This window comes from Melospiza georgiana, chromosome 4 (assembly GCF_028018845.1).
Source record: "Melospiza georgiana isolate bMelGeo1 chromosome 4, bMelGeo1.pri, whole genome shotgun sequence".
NCBI classification, from domain to species: domain Eukaryota; kingdom Metazoa; phylum Chordata; class Aves; order Passeriformes; family Passerellidae; genus Melospiza; species Melospiza georgiana.
The window spans coordinates 29,078,172-29,092,087 of record NC_080433.1 but is presented as its reverse complement, the minus strand read 5'-3'; the positions used below and the strand labels follow the sequence as shown (position 1 = coordinate 29,092,087).

At 48.5% G+C, this 13,916-nt stretch overlaps 1 protein-coding gene across 3 annotated transcripts in view; it reads left to right on the top strand.

Annotated features, from left to right (window-relative positions):
* Positions 1 to 13,916, top strand: part of LARGE1 (LARGE xylosyl- and glucuronyltransferase 1) — a 282,357-nt gene that overhangs the window by 237,122 nt on the left and 31,319 nt on the right. For all 3 annotated transcript variants that reach the window (XM_058021891.1, XM_058021889.1, XM_058021890.1), the window contains one exon: positions 3,100 to 3,255. In XM_058021891.1, coding sequence (XP_057877874.1) covers positions 3,100 to 3,255 — 156 coding nt within the window. The remainder of the gene's footprint in view (positions 1 to 3,099; positions 3,256 to 13,916) is intronic.

Here is a 13,916-nt window from a genome sequence, read left to right as displayed (position 1 = left end):
ATTTGCCGTTGTGACATCTTCTTTCTATGCCCCGTGCTCTCACCACTGCACATGACCAGAGCTGCTTCTTTTAAGGATGCTTTGTCCAGTTCCAAACAAGAGCACATTCTCTCACTTTTGGGACACCTGTCCCCCCCAGATTTCACCCCCTGGGGCCGAGGGGTCCCAAGAACAGAGATCTTCTCCTCCACTGAAGATCGAGGTCACCAACCACCCTCCTCACCCACCACCTCTGTTCACATACTCCTTCACATAACAACACTGAACTCTCTTGGCTCCGAGCCATTGCCTCCCCCCAAATGCAGTCTCTGTGTCACAGGAAAAATGGTTCTGTCCATGGCTATACAAGAAAGTCCAGCCAAAGGCCACTCCATCACCTCCTCCCACCTAAGATTCTTCTCCACTTCCCTCGTGGCCCATTTCCTCTTATCTCATCTCTATCTCTCTTCTCATTCAGCTCCAGGAGGATTAGCATTTGTAAGGTTTCCATCATCCAAGAAAAGGGTTAAAAATCTCAGGCTCTGCCTGTCCAGAACTCCCACGGCTGCCTTGCTGGGCACCTTCTCGCCGCACCCTCCCCTTGTCCTTCTTAGCCGGCCTGCTGTAAAATTTCAAGGTGGCACAGGCACAGACACCGGCGCTCGGTCTCTCTCTCTGTCTCTCTCTGTCTCTCTCTCTCTCTCCTGCGGGGGGCGGAGGGTGGCTGCCCGATGTCTCTTGGTGCCCCTCCACCCTGCCATCCTCAGGGCCCAGGCCCACCTCACCCGGCCGCATGGCTTCCCTGCCCCCGCCCAGCCAGCAGCTGGAATGCTTTCCCCACCGGAACCCAAGAGAGGTTTTCCTGGGAGTTCTGTGCTTTTAACCCCCGTGTTCTCAGAGCCGTATCCATGTCCCCAGTGGCCACACCAGGTGCCAATATTCAAATCTGAGCACCTATTGGCTTGACCACAGCATCCCAAAACAACTCACTTCCTCTCAAACCACAACAGTATCCAAAAGGAAACACATGAAGAGTAGGAGCAGTAAGGAAAACACACAAAAGGTTTTTCTAGCAAGCATTTTGTCCCATTTGCCAGCTTCTTAGCTTTCTTCTTAGCACTCTTAAATAAGTACAAGTTACCAGCAGACAGTTTCCATTCTATGCTTGCTTGTAAAAATGCATGCTGGTACCCTGTAAAACTGTTAAATAGCTCTTTAGGTTCCTTCAGCCCTGTGCTTCTGTTCCATGTGCCCATTTCCCTGAGGTAGGATTCAGTTGCAGAGATTTTTTTCAAGCATTAATGCCTTTTGCTGCAGTTTAATACAATGGAGGAAATACGTCAAGTTCTTTTCAAAAAAAGGAGATTTTGATGATCCATTTTTCAGTGGAAAAAGTCCATTATCCTAAGTTTATGCCCTTACTTACCCAAAGCTCTTTTCATTTATGTGGTGTATTTTCACCACATGATGCAGTAACATGTTTCTGCACAGTTATGCTATGCTTTTGAACATCTGGACAAATGTAAAACCAGCAAAGAATGTAGCATTCCTTGGACAAATATCTACACCAAGTAAGTTGGTCCAAATAATTTCCCAAATTCATGCAGTGTGTGGATGCATCATAACCTTTATTTAAGGTGCTCCTATAACTGGGAAAAGCAATTTGCCAATATCTGAAATTATCTTCTTTCCCTACAGATGTTTTTCTTCAAGAGCTTGTATGGTTTTCTGACATCCTAAGGCTTAGCAGTGAAATCCCAGTAATGGATAAAACTTTTCTTATCAGCAGATATTTCATGGGTTTGGGGTGGGTAGAATAGAGTGCTATAGCTTTTATAGCAGTATAAACGCTCAGTGGAGTGACCTGTTGTTTGCTGTAGTCCAGGCAGAATTCAGGCTGTGTCCTGTTCTTTCCTCATCCAATCCACTCACTGGGCAACAAATACCATGGTTTCAGAGACCTCCTGTTCCTGTGGAGCTGTGTTGCTGACACCAAGGGAGCTGCATTCATCTTCCCCAGGCTGCTCCTGCTGTGTGTGCAGGGCCTCAGCTCGGTGTGTCCTCCCTGAGCCATGATGTTCAGAGCAAAGCTGACCGTGGTGCTGCAGCTCTGTGCTGCATGTGAGTGACACGGTGTCTTCACACAATTAACTTAATGGATTCAGAGAACTTCCAGAACTTCGAGCTTGGAAACATTCCGAAGGCAGACTCTTGTTTTTAACCTCTTTAGAAGTCACAGGAATAAAACTGAATACAAAGCATTCGGTGATTTCTTTCTCATGTCTAAAATATAGTCTTGTAAAATGAAATCATTCCTGCAAGCCTGTATCAATTCCCTCTTGGTTCTTCCTTAGAATGGAATGCCTATTCCCATTCACACTGGCAGCAGTGCAAAGTTGCCTCAATGCAAATGAGGATCAGGCCCTTTATGCCAGCATTGGAGTTTAAGTCAAGGCCACAGTCATCTCCCATTAGCAGAGGATAAATATCTGCTAGAAATTGGAACTCAGAGGGTGAGAAGTTGTACTGCATCACTGTGTTGTGTTAATCCAACAGAGATCAGCCTTGTTTAAATTAAGCAATGGCAAAAAGGAAGTTAGATTAAATTCAGTACTTTTTGAACGATTTAAATGGGTATGGGAATTAATTTCAAGCTGCTTCTTCTCAATATCTAACCAGGAAAAAGGCTGCCTGGTCTGAAACAGGGAATCAGTTTCATTAGCAGAAACGGTCATGTGGAAATCTGAGATTAATGTTTAATACCTACATCACTGTGTCCCTTGTCATTCTGTCTTCTTCAGCAGAGTCCACAAACTATCAGCTCCACGATGAGAGTTGTGGAAGCACTTACATGGTGCTGTTCTCAACACAGAGTATGTTGAGAATGTGCAGGTTATACCATGGAAGAGTTTGCAAGCACATCACCTCCAGAGTGTACAGTTACTTGTGGAACACACGGCAAGGCCTTCCCTATAAAAAGACAGAAGGAAATGTGGGTAGTTTGGAGGTTTTTTTCCTTCTGTTTTTAAGAGGGCAGCACACTGAACACGCATAAAAAGAGCAGATAAAGCAAATCTGTATTCTAACAGCAGGATGTCTTTTCTCTTTTTTCCCTCTGAGGTGATTCACTGGAACTCACCGAAGAAGCTGCGAGTGAAAAACAAGCATGTGGAGTTTTTCCGCAACCTCTACCTGACATTCCTGGAATATGATGGGAATTTGCTGAGACGGGAACTCTTTGGCTGCCCCAGTGAAGCAGATGTTAACAGTGAGAATGTAAGTGGGATGTCTAAGGCTTGGTGATACAAAGGGTGGTTCAGACAAGGCACAGGATTTCTGCAGACTCAGAGTTGGTTGTGGGGGTAGTGCAGGGCAGTGGAACTCAGGAGAATTAAAGGCAGTGCTCAGCACCCCGGAAGACACTGTGCAAATCATTTAATCTCTCTGTGCCTCAGTTCCTCACCTGTAAAACCGTTGTATTAATCCCATCTTTACCCTGGGTTTTGCTGCTTTTTTTTTGTTTCCTTTGCCCTTTTAAAATCCCCAACATCACAAGCTGAAAATGAGGATTTGGGCTCTTATTCCATTAGGCAGTCTCACCCTTAAATCCTGTCGTGATTTCAGCTGGGATAGATTTAACTTTTTGCCTTCGTAGCCAGGGCTCTGTTTTGGATTCAGTATGGCAGACCTATAACTTTCCAGGAGGTCTTGTTTCTTGCTGTATATTTGTTCAATATACAGTGATGTCAGTTTTGTCTGGTAGATACTAATGCACAAATAATGAAGAAGAAAGGAAAATACCAAGACTACTGGTATTTAGGTCTGTGAATTTTTGCTGTGCTGCAGACTGCAGAATGAGCAAAGGCTTCAAGGTACACAGAGGCTGTGAGACTGCAGGTTTTTTCTATCCCTTAACTAATCAAAGCAGTATTTATGTGTGTCTGCATAAAATCTGCAATCAGAACCTTTCAGACTAAGCAAATCTTTTGAAAATGATTGAAATCAAGGATGTTTACCCACAGATGTACATGTATGTGTATGCCTGTGCATTACTACATATAATTCCAAAGTAAAAAACTGTTAACTGAAATGTTTATACCCAGATGTATATGAACTCTTTGTGTATAATATCTTTTCTGGAGATTTGTAGACCAAGTACCAATTTTGCCTACATAATCTGAAAGGAAATAAAAAGGAATCTGTAATAGTTTATTCAGGAAAAAATATTTCTAAAATATGCAATGTTGTCTACATAAAAATCAATTAGGCAAAGCCAGTATCATGTACACATTAGCAATTAAGAGGTAATTGACAATCAATATCATCATTGAGGCTGGTAGTGTTTCCATTTGGCATGTGAATAAAAGGACCACAGGAGATGCCATTCCCATATTTTTAGATGCAGCACTAAGAGATTGGACAGATACCTTTTAACCCAAGGCACAGCTTCCCAGACACTTAATTTTACCATCTCATCGTCTTCTGAAAGGAGTGGGGCTTAACTGGGAGAGACAAGGAGGTGAGGAAGAGCAAGAAAGAGAATGAGAGAGAGGGAGGACAAGTGCACCAGCAAAGCAAAAGCACATGGAGGAAGAAAATCCTCTGCAAGAGCCTTTTAGACAATCAAGTGAACTCAATGTGATAAAAGACCACTAAGAGCCTCGCCCTTGGAGACATCAAGATACAAGAGACAGGGTAGAGGGTAGAATAGGAAGAGAACAGCTGACTGAGACATTAAAAGAAAGACAACAATACACACCTCTATAACACTTTGAGAATGCAGGTTAAAATTGTACTGAATTCACAATGTGTTGTGTGGGTTCAAAGAGCATGAATGCAGTCACAGACTTCTTGCTGTATTTTTCAGAGCTCTATAAATCCTTAATAAACAGATTTATTCAGACAACAAGTTCCTTGGGAGCAGTGCAGAGCAAATGCAAGTCCTTGCTGTAAATGGCAGTCCCTAAAGTTTAAAGCAGCACATTTTACTGAACTTGTGTCTGGTTGACAGACACTGGAAATGACTAACTGTTCAAGCCTGTTTCTTATTCAAGACAAGTAGAATGCAATATGGTATATGGTATGGCTTGTGTCTGAAAAAGAAATGTAACTCATTCCTCCATTTATAAATCATATATATATATATATATATTAAAAAAAAGATACTGGAAAAGAGCAAGCTAGGCATACAAAAATATATGATTCCTAATTTGCAAAGAGGCACCAAAAAGTTAACAGCCTTCTATCAAAACAATCTGAAGTGGAAAAAAATCTAACTTCAGAAGACTTCAGAGTAGTCACTTAGGAGAAGACATTTGTATTAGTTGCCCTTAATATAAACTCCCCTGTAGAGTTGACTATGTCCTTTTTATTTTAGAACATAGCAAGCAAGTTTCAGCTTTGAAGCTATGAGACCCTAAGAACAGGATTATCTTGGAAACAACTCTTGCTCTATCTGCTGTAGCATATACAGTGTCACAGGTGTCCTGTTAAATACAGCACATTCCTGTGATCTATTGCAGGACTATCTTCAGAAGCAGAGCATCTTGTGAGGTGAGGAGGAAAGCACTGTCATTTCTCCCTGTACAAGAATTAGAGGGCATGAAATGGAAACAGCAAGTAGCAGGCTCAGAACAAAGATATTTCACTCACAATGTGATGAAGCTTTGAGGAGGAAGTAATGTTTCTAAAAGTATACATGTCCTCAACAGTTACTCTTCTCAGAAAGCAAATAAATCAGGAGCTTTTAAGCTTTGGTGCTAGAAGTCCTTGAGCCACAAGTGTTGCCTTCTAGATCAAGGCAGGCGATGTGATTCTGAGGTACAGCTCGACAGCCCACTCTCCAGGGCCGTTCGGGCCAATGACATACGCAGACACCAATGTGGTGGACGGTCTAAAGGCGTTTATTACTTCTTCTCCTGGGGTCTTATAGTCTAAGGGGTCTCTACGTCAAAAAGGGGTTTGTCTTTCTTATCTATGGTTAGTAGGGAATGGAAAAGTACTGGGTAAGGAGTAGAAAGTTGCTGACTTCAGTGGGGCAACATTCCTATTGTTAGTGGGGCCACATTCCTATGTTAATTTCTTATCTATGAGTAACTGAGGGTCTTATCTACAGGAAACAGAGGGTCCTGGCTTTCCGTCACATCGCGACTATCTTCCGCAGCGCCTCTTCCCTAGCTACCACATCTCCCCCTCCCTTTTCACAAATTAATGAGGTAGTCATGTACATAGGTACTGAAATGAGGTATAAGGTTGTAACTTGACAAGGGAAAGGGGTTTTGGGAAACCTGAGTAAGCTTTTGCCAGACAAGTTTGGAAATCTGGCAGTGTTCTTTGGTTGAATCCACTGGTTGAATTCACAGCAGTTGTCGTCGCCCTATGAACAGGATGTTGGTCCGTTCCAGGCGGCTCTGAACGAACGAGACCAGCTTGTTCAGCAGGCATGGTCCGAAGGTGACTGTTAGAAACAGCATCGCCAATGGACCTATCAGGGCAGAAATCAGAATTGTTAGCCAAGGTGATTGATTGAACCAGGACTCGTACCAGCCCTGTTGGGCTTCCCTGTCTTTCTGCCTCTGGGCCAATCGGTTCCGGAGTTCGGCCATGGAGTCTCTCACGACTCCCGTGTGGTCTGCATAGAAACCTCACTCCTCTTTTAAGGCGGCACACAGGCCCCCTTGCTGCATGAACAGGAGGTCCAGGCCTCGCCTGTTCTGCAAGACCACTTCTGAGAGTGAGGAGAATGACTTCTCTAGATAGGAGATGGATTTCTCGATCCTCTGCAGGTCCTCGTCAATCGTTGCCTGCAGCTGTGACAGTCCTTGTTGCTGGGTCGCTAGGGCTGAGACACCCGTGGCCATTCCTGCTGCTCCCAGGCCGCGCAGCATTGCGATAGTTATACCTGTCATTATTTCTCTTTTGTGGAGCCGGCCGGGTCCCTCAAGAACATGGTACATCTCTTCGTCTGAGTGGTACAAGAGCCTAGGAACAATCAGAACTTGGACACAGAAGTCGTTAGAGTCATTGAATTTGGGAAGGAACACACAAGGACTCACTCCGGATCGCTGGCAAACCCACATCCCCGATGCGGATGGGACTGCCCACTTATTGTTTTTCCTGTTAGGTCTGACAATTTTGGTGCAGACGTTGCCTTCCCGCTTGGCTAGGGTTGAATTGCCAAAGCATCTGCCTCGGCCTGTGACCTGACTCAGGGTGATTCCTTTGCGAGGGGTATCCCATCTGCACTGGTGAGGGGCGTCGACTGTGGAATAACTGAAGGGAGTGTTTAAAGCGACTCCTTCGTAAAAGGGGGGTTTGACGTCGTAACAAAGCCAGCAGGATTCGGTTAGGTTAGGGTTGGATTCGTTCAGGGATACAAAGGTAGCTTCTAACATACGAAGGATTGGGTCTGCGTCTGACTCGGTTAAGCGGCTCATCTGAAAGGTTTCCGCTTGACCAGTCGGGACATTGCTGACCCCTGTGGGTAAGGTTTTGGGGTAGGTTATGTTTTTCCCTTTCGGCACACTTTTAATCACTTTGTTGGGTCCGACCGCTCGGGGTGCTGACGGCTGGAGCCTGATAATTTGCACGTTCACCCTCTCTTTTGACCCTTGAAGGACCACTGTCCACGTCTTGCCTGTGGCCCAGCTAGGGTGATCTGGCTGCAAGACCGTCATGTTGTAATCAGTGCATGCCCAAAATCTAGGGATTTTATGTTGGTTTCGATGGAAGTTTTCGTGAAAGAAGAAGGGTGTTTTGCAGCCAATGGGTGCCCAGGTGAACTGTAAGAATTTGTCGGGCTCTTGTGGATCCCACCCAGGCCCCAACGGTCTGGCATCTGTAACAATGGTTTCGCAGCCCTAGTGCCCACAATGTCCCCACCCTGGGTGATTGCAATAGCTTTTCCCAGGGTTTGAAGCTGGGCACCAGTAGGATAGGTACGAGTGTGTGACGTGTGGGGAATAGGGGTTTACCCTTGGCTGTCCTGGAAACAGGTCGGTGATGCGGAGCACGAAGGATGGGGTGTTTGGTGTGGTGATTTCTCTGAGTGCTTTGCCACTACCAAGGTGTCGCATGACCCACCTGAATGGCCGATGGGGGTAGTGATCTGGGCTGGCTTGCCCTCTGGCAACAAGCCCCAACAGCAAAATCACACAAAAACACCCTTGGTGCTTGGGTCTCACCCGTGCGGGTCTCTCAGGTGCTGCCTGACGGCTTGGTGATCTGTCGCTTTCCTCTGGAATGTGGATGTACACGTCGCGAGGACGTCCCACGAGCAGGTCCTGTAAACAAAGACTCGCAATTCTCGTCAGTCTCATTCTGCTCGCTATGAAGGTCCGGTTTAATCGACTTAAGTGGACACCACCTGATTTTGCCGTCCTTTTTGACAGCTGCGTACCCTCTCCCCATGAGCATCAACCTCCAACCCCGTTCCCACTCACCTAGCTCGTTTCTAATTACCACCTGTGGGCCCCCTTCTAGCGTTCGAGTGACCCAGTGTTTTTGGACGGGACTGTTTGTTTCGTCTCCCCTAGGGAATTGATTCAGTGCCAGCAAAGCAGTTGCCAGCATACGTGCCTGATCTCCTGGGGGAATGGCATTGGCAAAGCCCTCTGCTTTTGCCAATACTTCTATCTTGGTTTTCAGGGTCTGGTTTGCTCTCTCAACTATGGCCTGCCCGGTACTGTTATATGGGATGCCTTGCACTAACGTGATGCCCCATTTCGAGGCGAATTCCTGTACTTGTTTGGAGGTGAAATTGGAACCGTTGTCCGTTTTGATCTGCTTGGGGATACCAAGCCAAGCCATGGCTGTCAGCCAGTGCTGAATTGTGGTTTTGGAATTAGTTTTGGGGTGCTGTGTGGCTATGATCGTTCCGCTATAAGTGTCCACTGTCACTGCAAGCCATGCTCGGGGCTTCATCAGTTCGCACCAGGTGAAGTCCGACTGCCAGATTTCTGAGGGCTTGAGACCTCTCGGGTTGACCCTGTAGGTCCAAAGGGGTGACTTCTGGCAGTGAGGGCAGGTGGCTACCACATGTTTCGCGTCCACTGTTGGGATTCCGCATCTCTTCGCCAGCGCTTTGACTCCGATGTGGAGCGACTCGTGCAGTTGACGAGCTCTTTGCAGGGTCCAAACGCCTTTTGCTGCGGCGTCCGCTTTGTCGTTGCCGGTCTGGAAGTAGCCTTTGACTGGGTCATGGCTGTTGATGTGGATGACTGACACGGTGCCCTGTCGCGAGGAAAGCGCTTCTTCCAGCATTAGAGCTGCTGCTGATGTTGACACTCCTGATCCTGCCATGGCTAGGCAGAGCCTTGCCACGAATATAGAGTCTGTTACAATGTTGAGGTGTTCATCTTGGAAGAGTCTGCACGCCAAAACCACTGCTGCTGCCTGCAGTTGTTGCACCGACAGTGTGGGGTCACACGCTTTGACGCAGTGCCATTGCTCTCCTGCCTGCCACACTGCTGCTGCGGTTGAAGTCGTGGAGGAAGCGTCTGTGAAGACCATTGGTCCCGGCTGCAGTCTGTCCTTGACCTTCGGTGGCATGTCCATGTCGACTATGGTCAGCAGCTTCGTCCAGGGTGGCTTGGAGGAGTAGGAGATTTCTCCTCTGAAGCCGGAAAGAGCAAGGGCCAGGTACTCTGATATTGTGGCTGACTCCGAGGTCGGCTGCTTGCGAAACGGAAGGTGGATGCTTGTCGGCTCTGTCCCTAGGTGTTTCAAGGCCAGTCTCCTGCCTTTCATGATGAGGCTGGCGATGCATTCGATTCCCGGGGAAAATGCACGAGCGGGTCTTCCGAGCACCACCCATTGGATCGGTCGGGCCTTTTCAGCGAGCCCTTGGGCCAGTGCTCCCACTCCCCCCTTCGGTGTAAAGTGGACGTATAGGTCCAGTGGCATGGCTGGGTTCCACCTGGCAAGCGTGCCAGTGGACATCTGGTTTTCGATGAAGTCGAGGGAGCTCATTGCTTGCGGCGTCAGCTCCTGGTCGTACAGAGGGTCCATGACCTCGGGAGGAATCAGGACGATGTTGCGAAGCCACTGCAGCGATCCCACCAGGCATTGGACGTCGTGGAGCGTCTCGACGTCTCGGTTGACTTTCATCTTGGGGGGTGTCACGTGGGAGCTTGTGACTCCCAGGAAGGTCACGCAGGGTCCTCTCTTGATCTTTGCGCTTGCGATCTTGAAGCCGTTGGCCTGAACGGTCTCTGTGATTGTGGACACCAGGTGATCTACTTGGCTTGTTGATGGTGCTGCGACCAGGATGTCGTCCATGTACTGGATGATGGTTGCGTCGGGATGGGAGTGTTGGACTGGCATCAGTGCTTTGTCCACAGTGATCTGGCATATGGTCGGGCTGTCGACCAGGCCTTGTGGAAGCACTCTCCATTGGAAGCGAAGGTTGGGCCGCTCGCCGTTCCGAAACGCCACAGAAAAGGCAAATCATTCTCTGTCCTCAGGGTGCAGGGGTATTGAGAAGAAACAGTCCTTGATATCCAGTACTGCGCACGGCTGCCCTGCGGGAATGGCTGAGTTTGTGGGTAGCAGTGTCTGGACTGGACCCATGGGTCGGATCATCTTGTTCACTTCTCTCAGGTCGTGGACGAGACGATAGCCTTGTCCGGACCTTTTGGGTATCACAAATACAGGAGTGTTCCACAGGCTGATGGAGGGTTCTATGTGACCCTTTTTCAGTTCGCGGTCGACCAGTTCCAGCAAGGCTGCCATTCGAGGCTCTGTCAGGGGCCACTGCTCAACCCATACAGGGTCTGATGACTTCCAAGTCAATTTGATTGGCAGCGGAGGGTGTACGGCAGTGGCCCTCAGGATAAATTTGTAATCCGAAATCCGAGCATGGAAAGGACGTCCCTTCCTAACAGGGGTGGAGAATTTTGCAAGATGTAGGGGTAGATTGCTACTGTCTGTTCTGGTCCCTTTTTCGTGTGAAGCGTTATAGCCACCAACTGGGTGCTTTTCCACGCCTGGGACTGCCCTCCCACTCCGTTCACTGGAGGGACTTCTTTGATTTGCCGATGTCCGGGCCAGTGTGCTTGGGGAATAATCGTGCGGTCTGATCCCGTGTCTGCCCAGAACTGGAGCCCTACAACGTGGGGATCCTGACTGCCGTAAAGGCGGCATGTCCCCCACACCATCAGGGGTTCCTTTCCTATTCTCATGACCAAGGCCACCCAGGGATCCCGCTCTGGGGTGTCCCCTGCTGGTCCTGTGGCACCGGCGCGGCTTGTGGCGGTGGGGGGTGCGAAGGTATTGAGGGTGCTGCACAACTCTGCCATTGTATTGTTGGAGGGGATGCAAAGGTGACTGCTCCCTGTGGGGGCATAGGGTATGAGGGTCCCCTGCCCCACTGGGGGCTGCTGAAGCTGGGCCGCTGCACATTCCAGGTGGGAGGGGGCTGGATGCGGCCCAGGTGCCCCCTCCCTCTCCCGTTTCCCTGGGGCCTGGATCTGCATTCCTTAGCTAAATGCCCCTTCCTTCCACACACCCAGCACGGCCCCCTACCTCCCCCTTGGCGTGGTGGAGCAGCTGCTGATAGGCGCCTTGGCTGGGGGCAGTTTACTGCCAAGTGGCCTGCCTGGCCACACTTAAGGCATGCCATCACACTGGTTATTGCAGTGTGAACTGCTGCTTGAATGGGAGCTAGATGTTCCTCCTTTGCAATGTGTCTGATCATGGCAGCTATATTAGACCCCTGTGGCAGTGACCTTAAAATGTCTTTGGTGGCTGAATTGCATTGCTGGCGTAGGCACTCTGCCAGCACGGGACCCTTCGCCTCTGAGGGTAACGCAGAGGAATCTAATGTGGCCTGAAGTTTGTCCACAAACTGAATGAAGCTCTCACTCTCACCCTGTTTTATGGAAGACCACGGAGATGGTTTGGCTACCACTTTAGAAGCGTCACGGATGGCTTCTCGGGCAGCACGGGTTGTTGTCATGACCTCATGGGCCCGCAAGCCCTCAGCCTGTTGCTGGGGGGTGATCATAGTGGGGTCTGTGCCCATTAGCCTCTGTATGCTGGAGCCGTGCAGTGGGTGGTCTGCCCCTGTTACCAAGGCTAGCTGTTTGATGCAATTGTCCTCCCATTCTTGTTTAAAAACGATCATCCCTGCACCGTCAAATATCATTCTACACGTCTGCTTAATATCAAAGGGAAGCATATCGTCCCCACCAAAAAGGCCGTCAATAAGTGTGCAAACCATGGCAGAATTAATTCCCTTATCCGCAATCGCTTTAACAATTGCCTGCACATCTTTCGGATTGACCGGTGAATAGGTCCTTTGGTTTCCGCCTGTCCCCCCCTCCGATGGTGACTCCGCTCGCTGAGGGGGATCTGGCGTTTGCACCTCCGCGCGCCCGCCCGGGTCAAGCACCTCCGCGGTTTGTGTCGCCGCGCCCACCCCCAACTGCAGCACGGCTAATAAACAAGTTCGAGCGGCTTTCCAGGTTTCTTGCTCTTGTCGAGCTTTTTGCAGAGCCTGGACAACTCTGCCCCACGATTTTAGGGCTTTCCCTGAACCCAAGGACATAGTGTCCTCCGCCAGGGCTTTTGTACAATTATCCCACACGTCCGAATGTAGGATGTCCACGGGGCTTTCAATAGCCCCAAGCTTAATTAATCTCGACAATGAGAGAGTTAAATCCCTAAGTTTACATTCTATACCCCATTGTGCATGCACCTCTGTTACGACCTTCGCTATGGCTTCCATTGTCCACGCGGGTCCGGAGGTGTCCCACTCACTGCGGTCAGTCCTGCTGCCGCAGTCGCTGTCCTCTTTCCAGGAGAATCCCCGTTTGCTGGGCGTAAGCCGCTTTCCCAGGTTCCAGCACCAAAATGTTGCCTTCTAGATCAAGGCAGGCGATGTGATTCTGAGGTACAGCTCGACAGCCCACTCTCCAGGGCCGTTCGGGCCAATGACATACGCAGACACCAATGTGGTGGACGGTCTAAAGGCGTTTATTACTTCTTCTCCTGGGGTCTTATAGTCTAAGGGGTCTCTACGTCAAAAAGGGGTTTGTCTTTCTTATCTATGGTTAGTAGGGAATGGAAAAGTACTGGGTAAGGAGTAGAAAGTTGCTGACTTCAGTGGGGCAACATTCCTATTGTTAGTGGGGCCACATTCCTATGTTAATTTCTTATCTATGAGTAACTGAGGGTCTTATCTACAGGAAACAGAGGGTCCTGGCTTTCCGTCACATCGCGACTATCTTCTGCAGCACCTCTTCCCTAGCTACCACACACAAGTTGAGGTCTAGGTTAGAGTTTTGAGAAATCCTCGCTTTTACACTCCCTAGGCAGCCAGCTCACAGCTGGAGAGAGGATGCTGGCCCAGGTGAGCCTTCAGTCTAAGATGCATTCATAGACTTCCATTAGAATTCATAAGCTTGTATGTTACATGAAAGGCTGTCATTTTTGTTAAGTCAGGTATGTATGAGGTAGGAATTGCTGATTACGTTACATTTTCCTATTATTTTTCCTTTTTTTTTCCTGAATTGAGGCTGGCACCCCCAAACACAACAGGGCTTTCTTACGTTAGGCAGTGTACATGGGTAGAAGGTGCTCCCTCAGCTGCCTGTGCTTCTGTGCACTGTGGAGCAGTGGAAAAAATGTCATAACAGCTCTGCTGTTTACAATTGGAGAGAATTACTTGAGCACTAAATGCACTGAGCCCTGCTGTGGAAGAAGCAATGGTTCGGTGTGAGTCTCACTCACAATCTGACTGTGTCAAAAGATACCCTTAAGGTCTTGTTCCAATATACCAGCCACTGTTTTTGTACAGCTTAATATTTGTAGTGATGTTTTATTTACAATTCAACCTGTAATTAGGGCATTCCATTTGTAATGCAAATATCTGTAGAACAGGAAAAGGAAGTGTGGCAGTGGGGACCGCTGGGCTGATTCTGTTTCTCTAAGGCCCC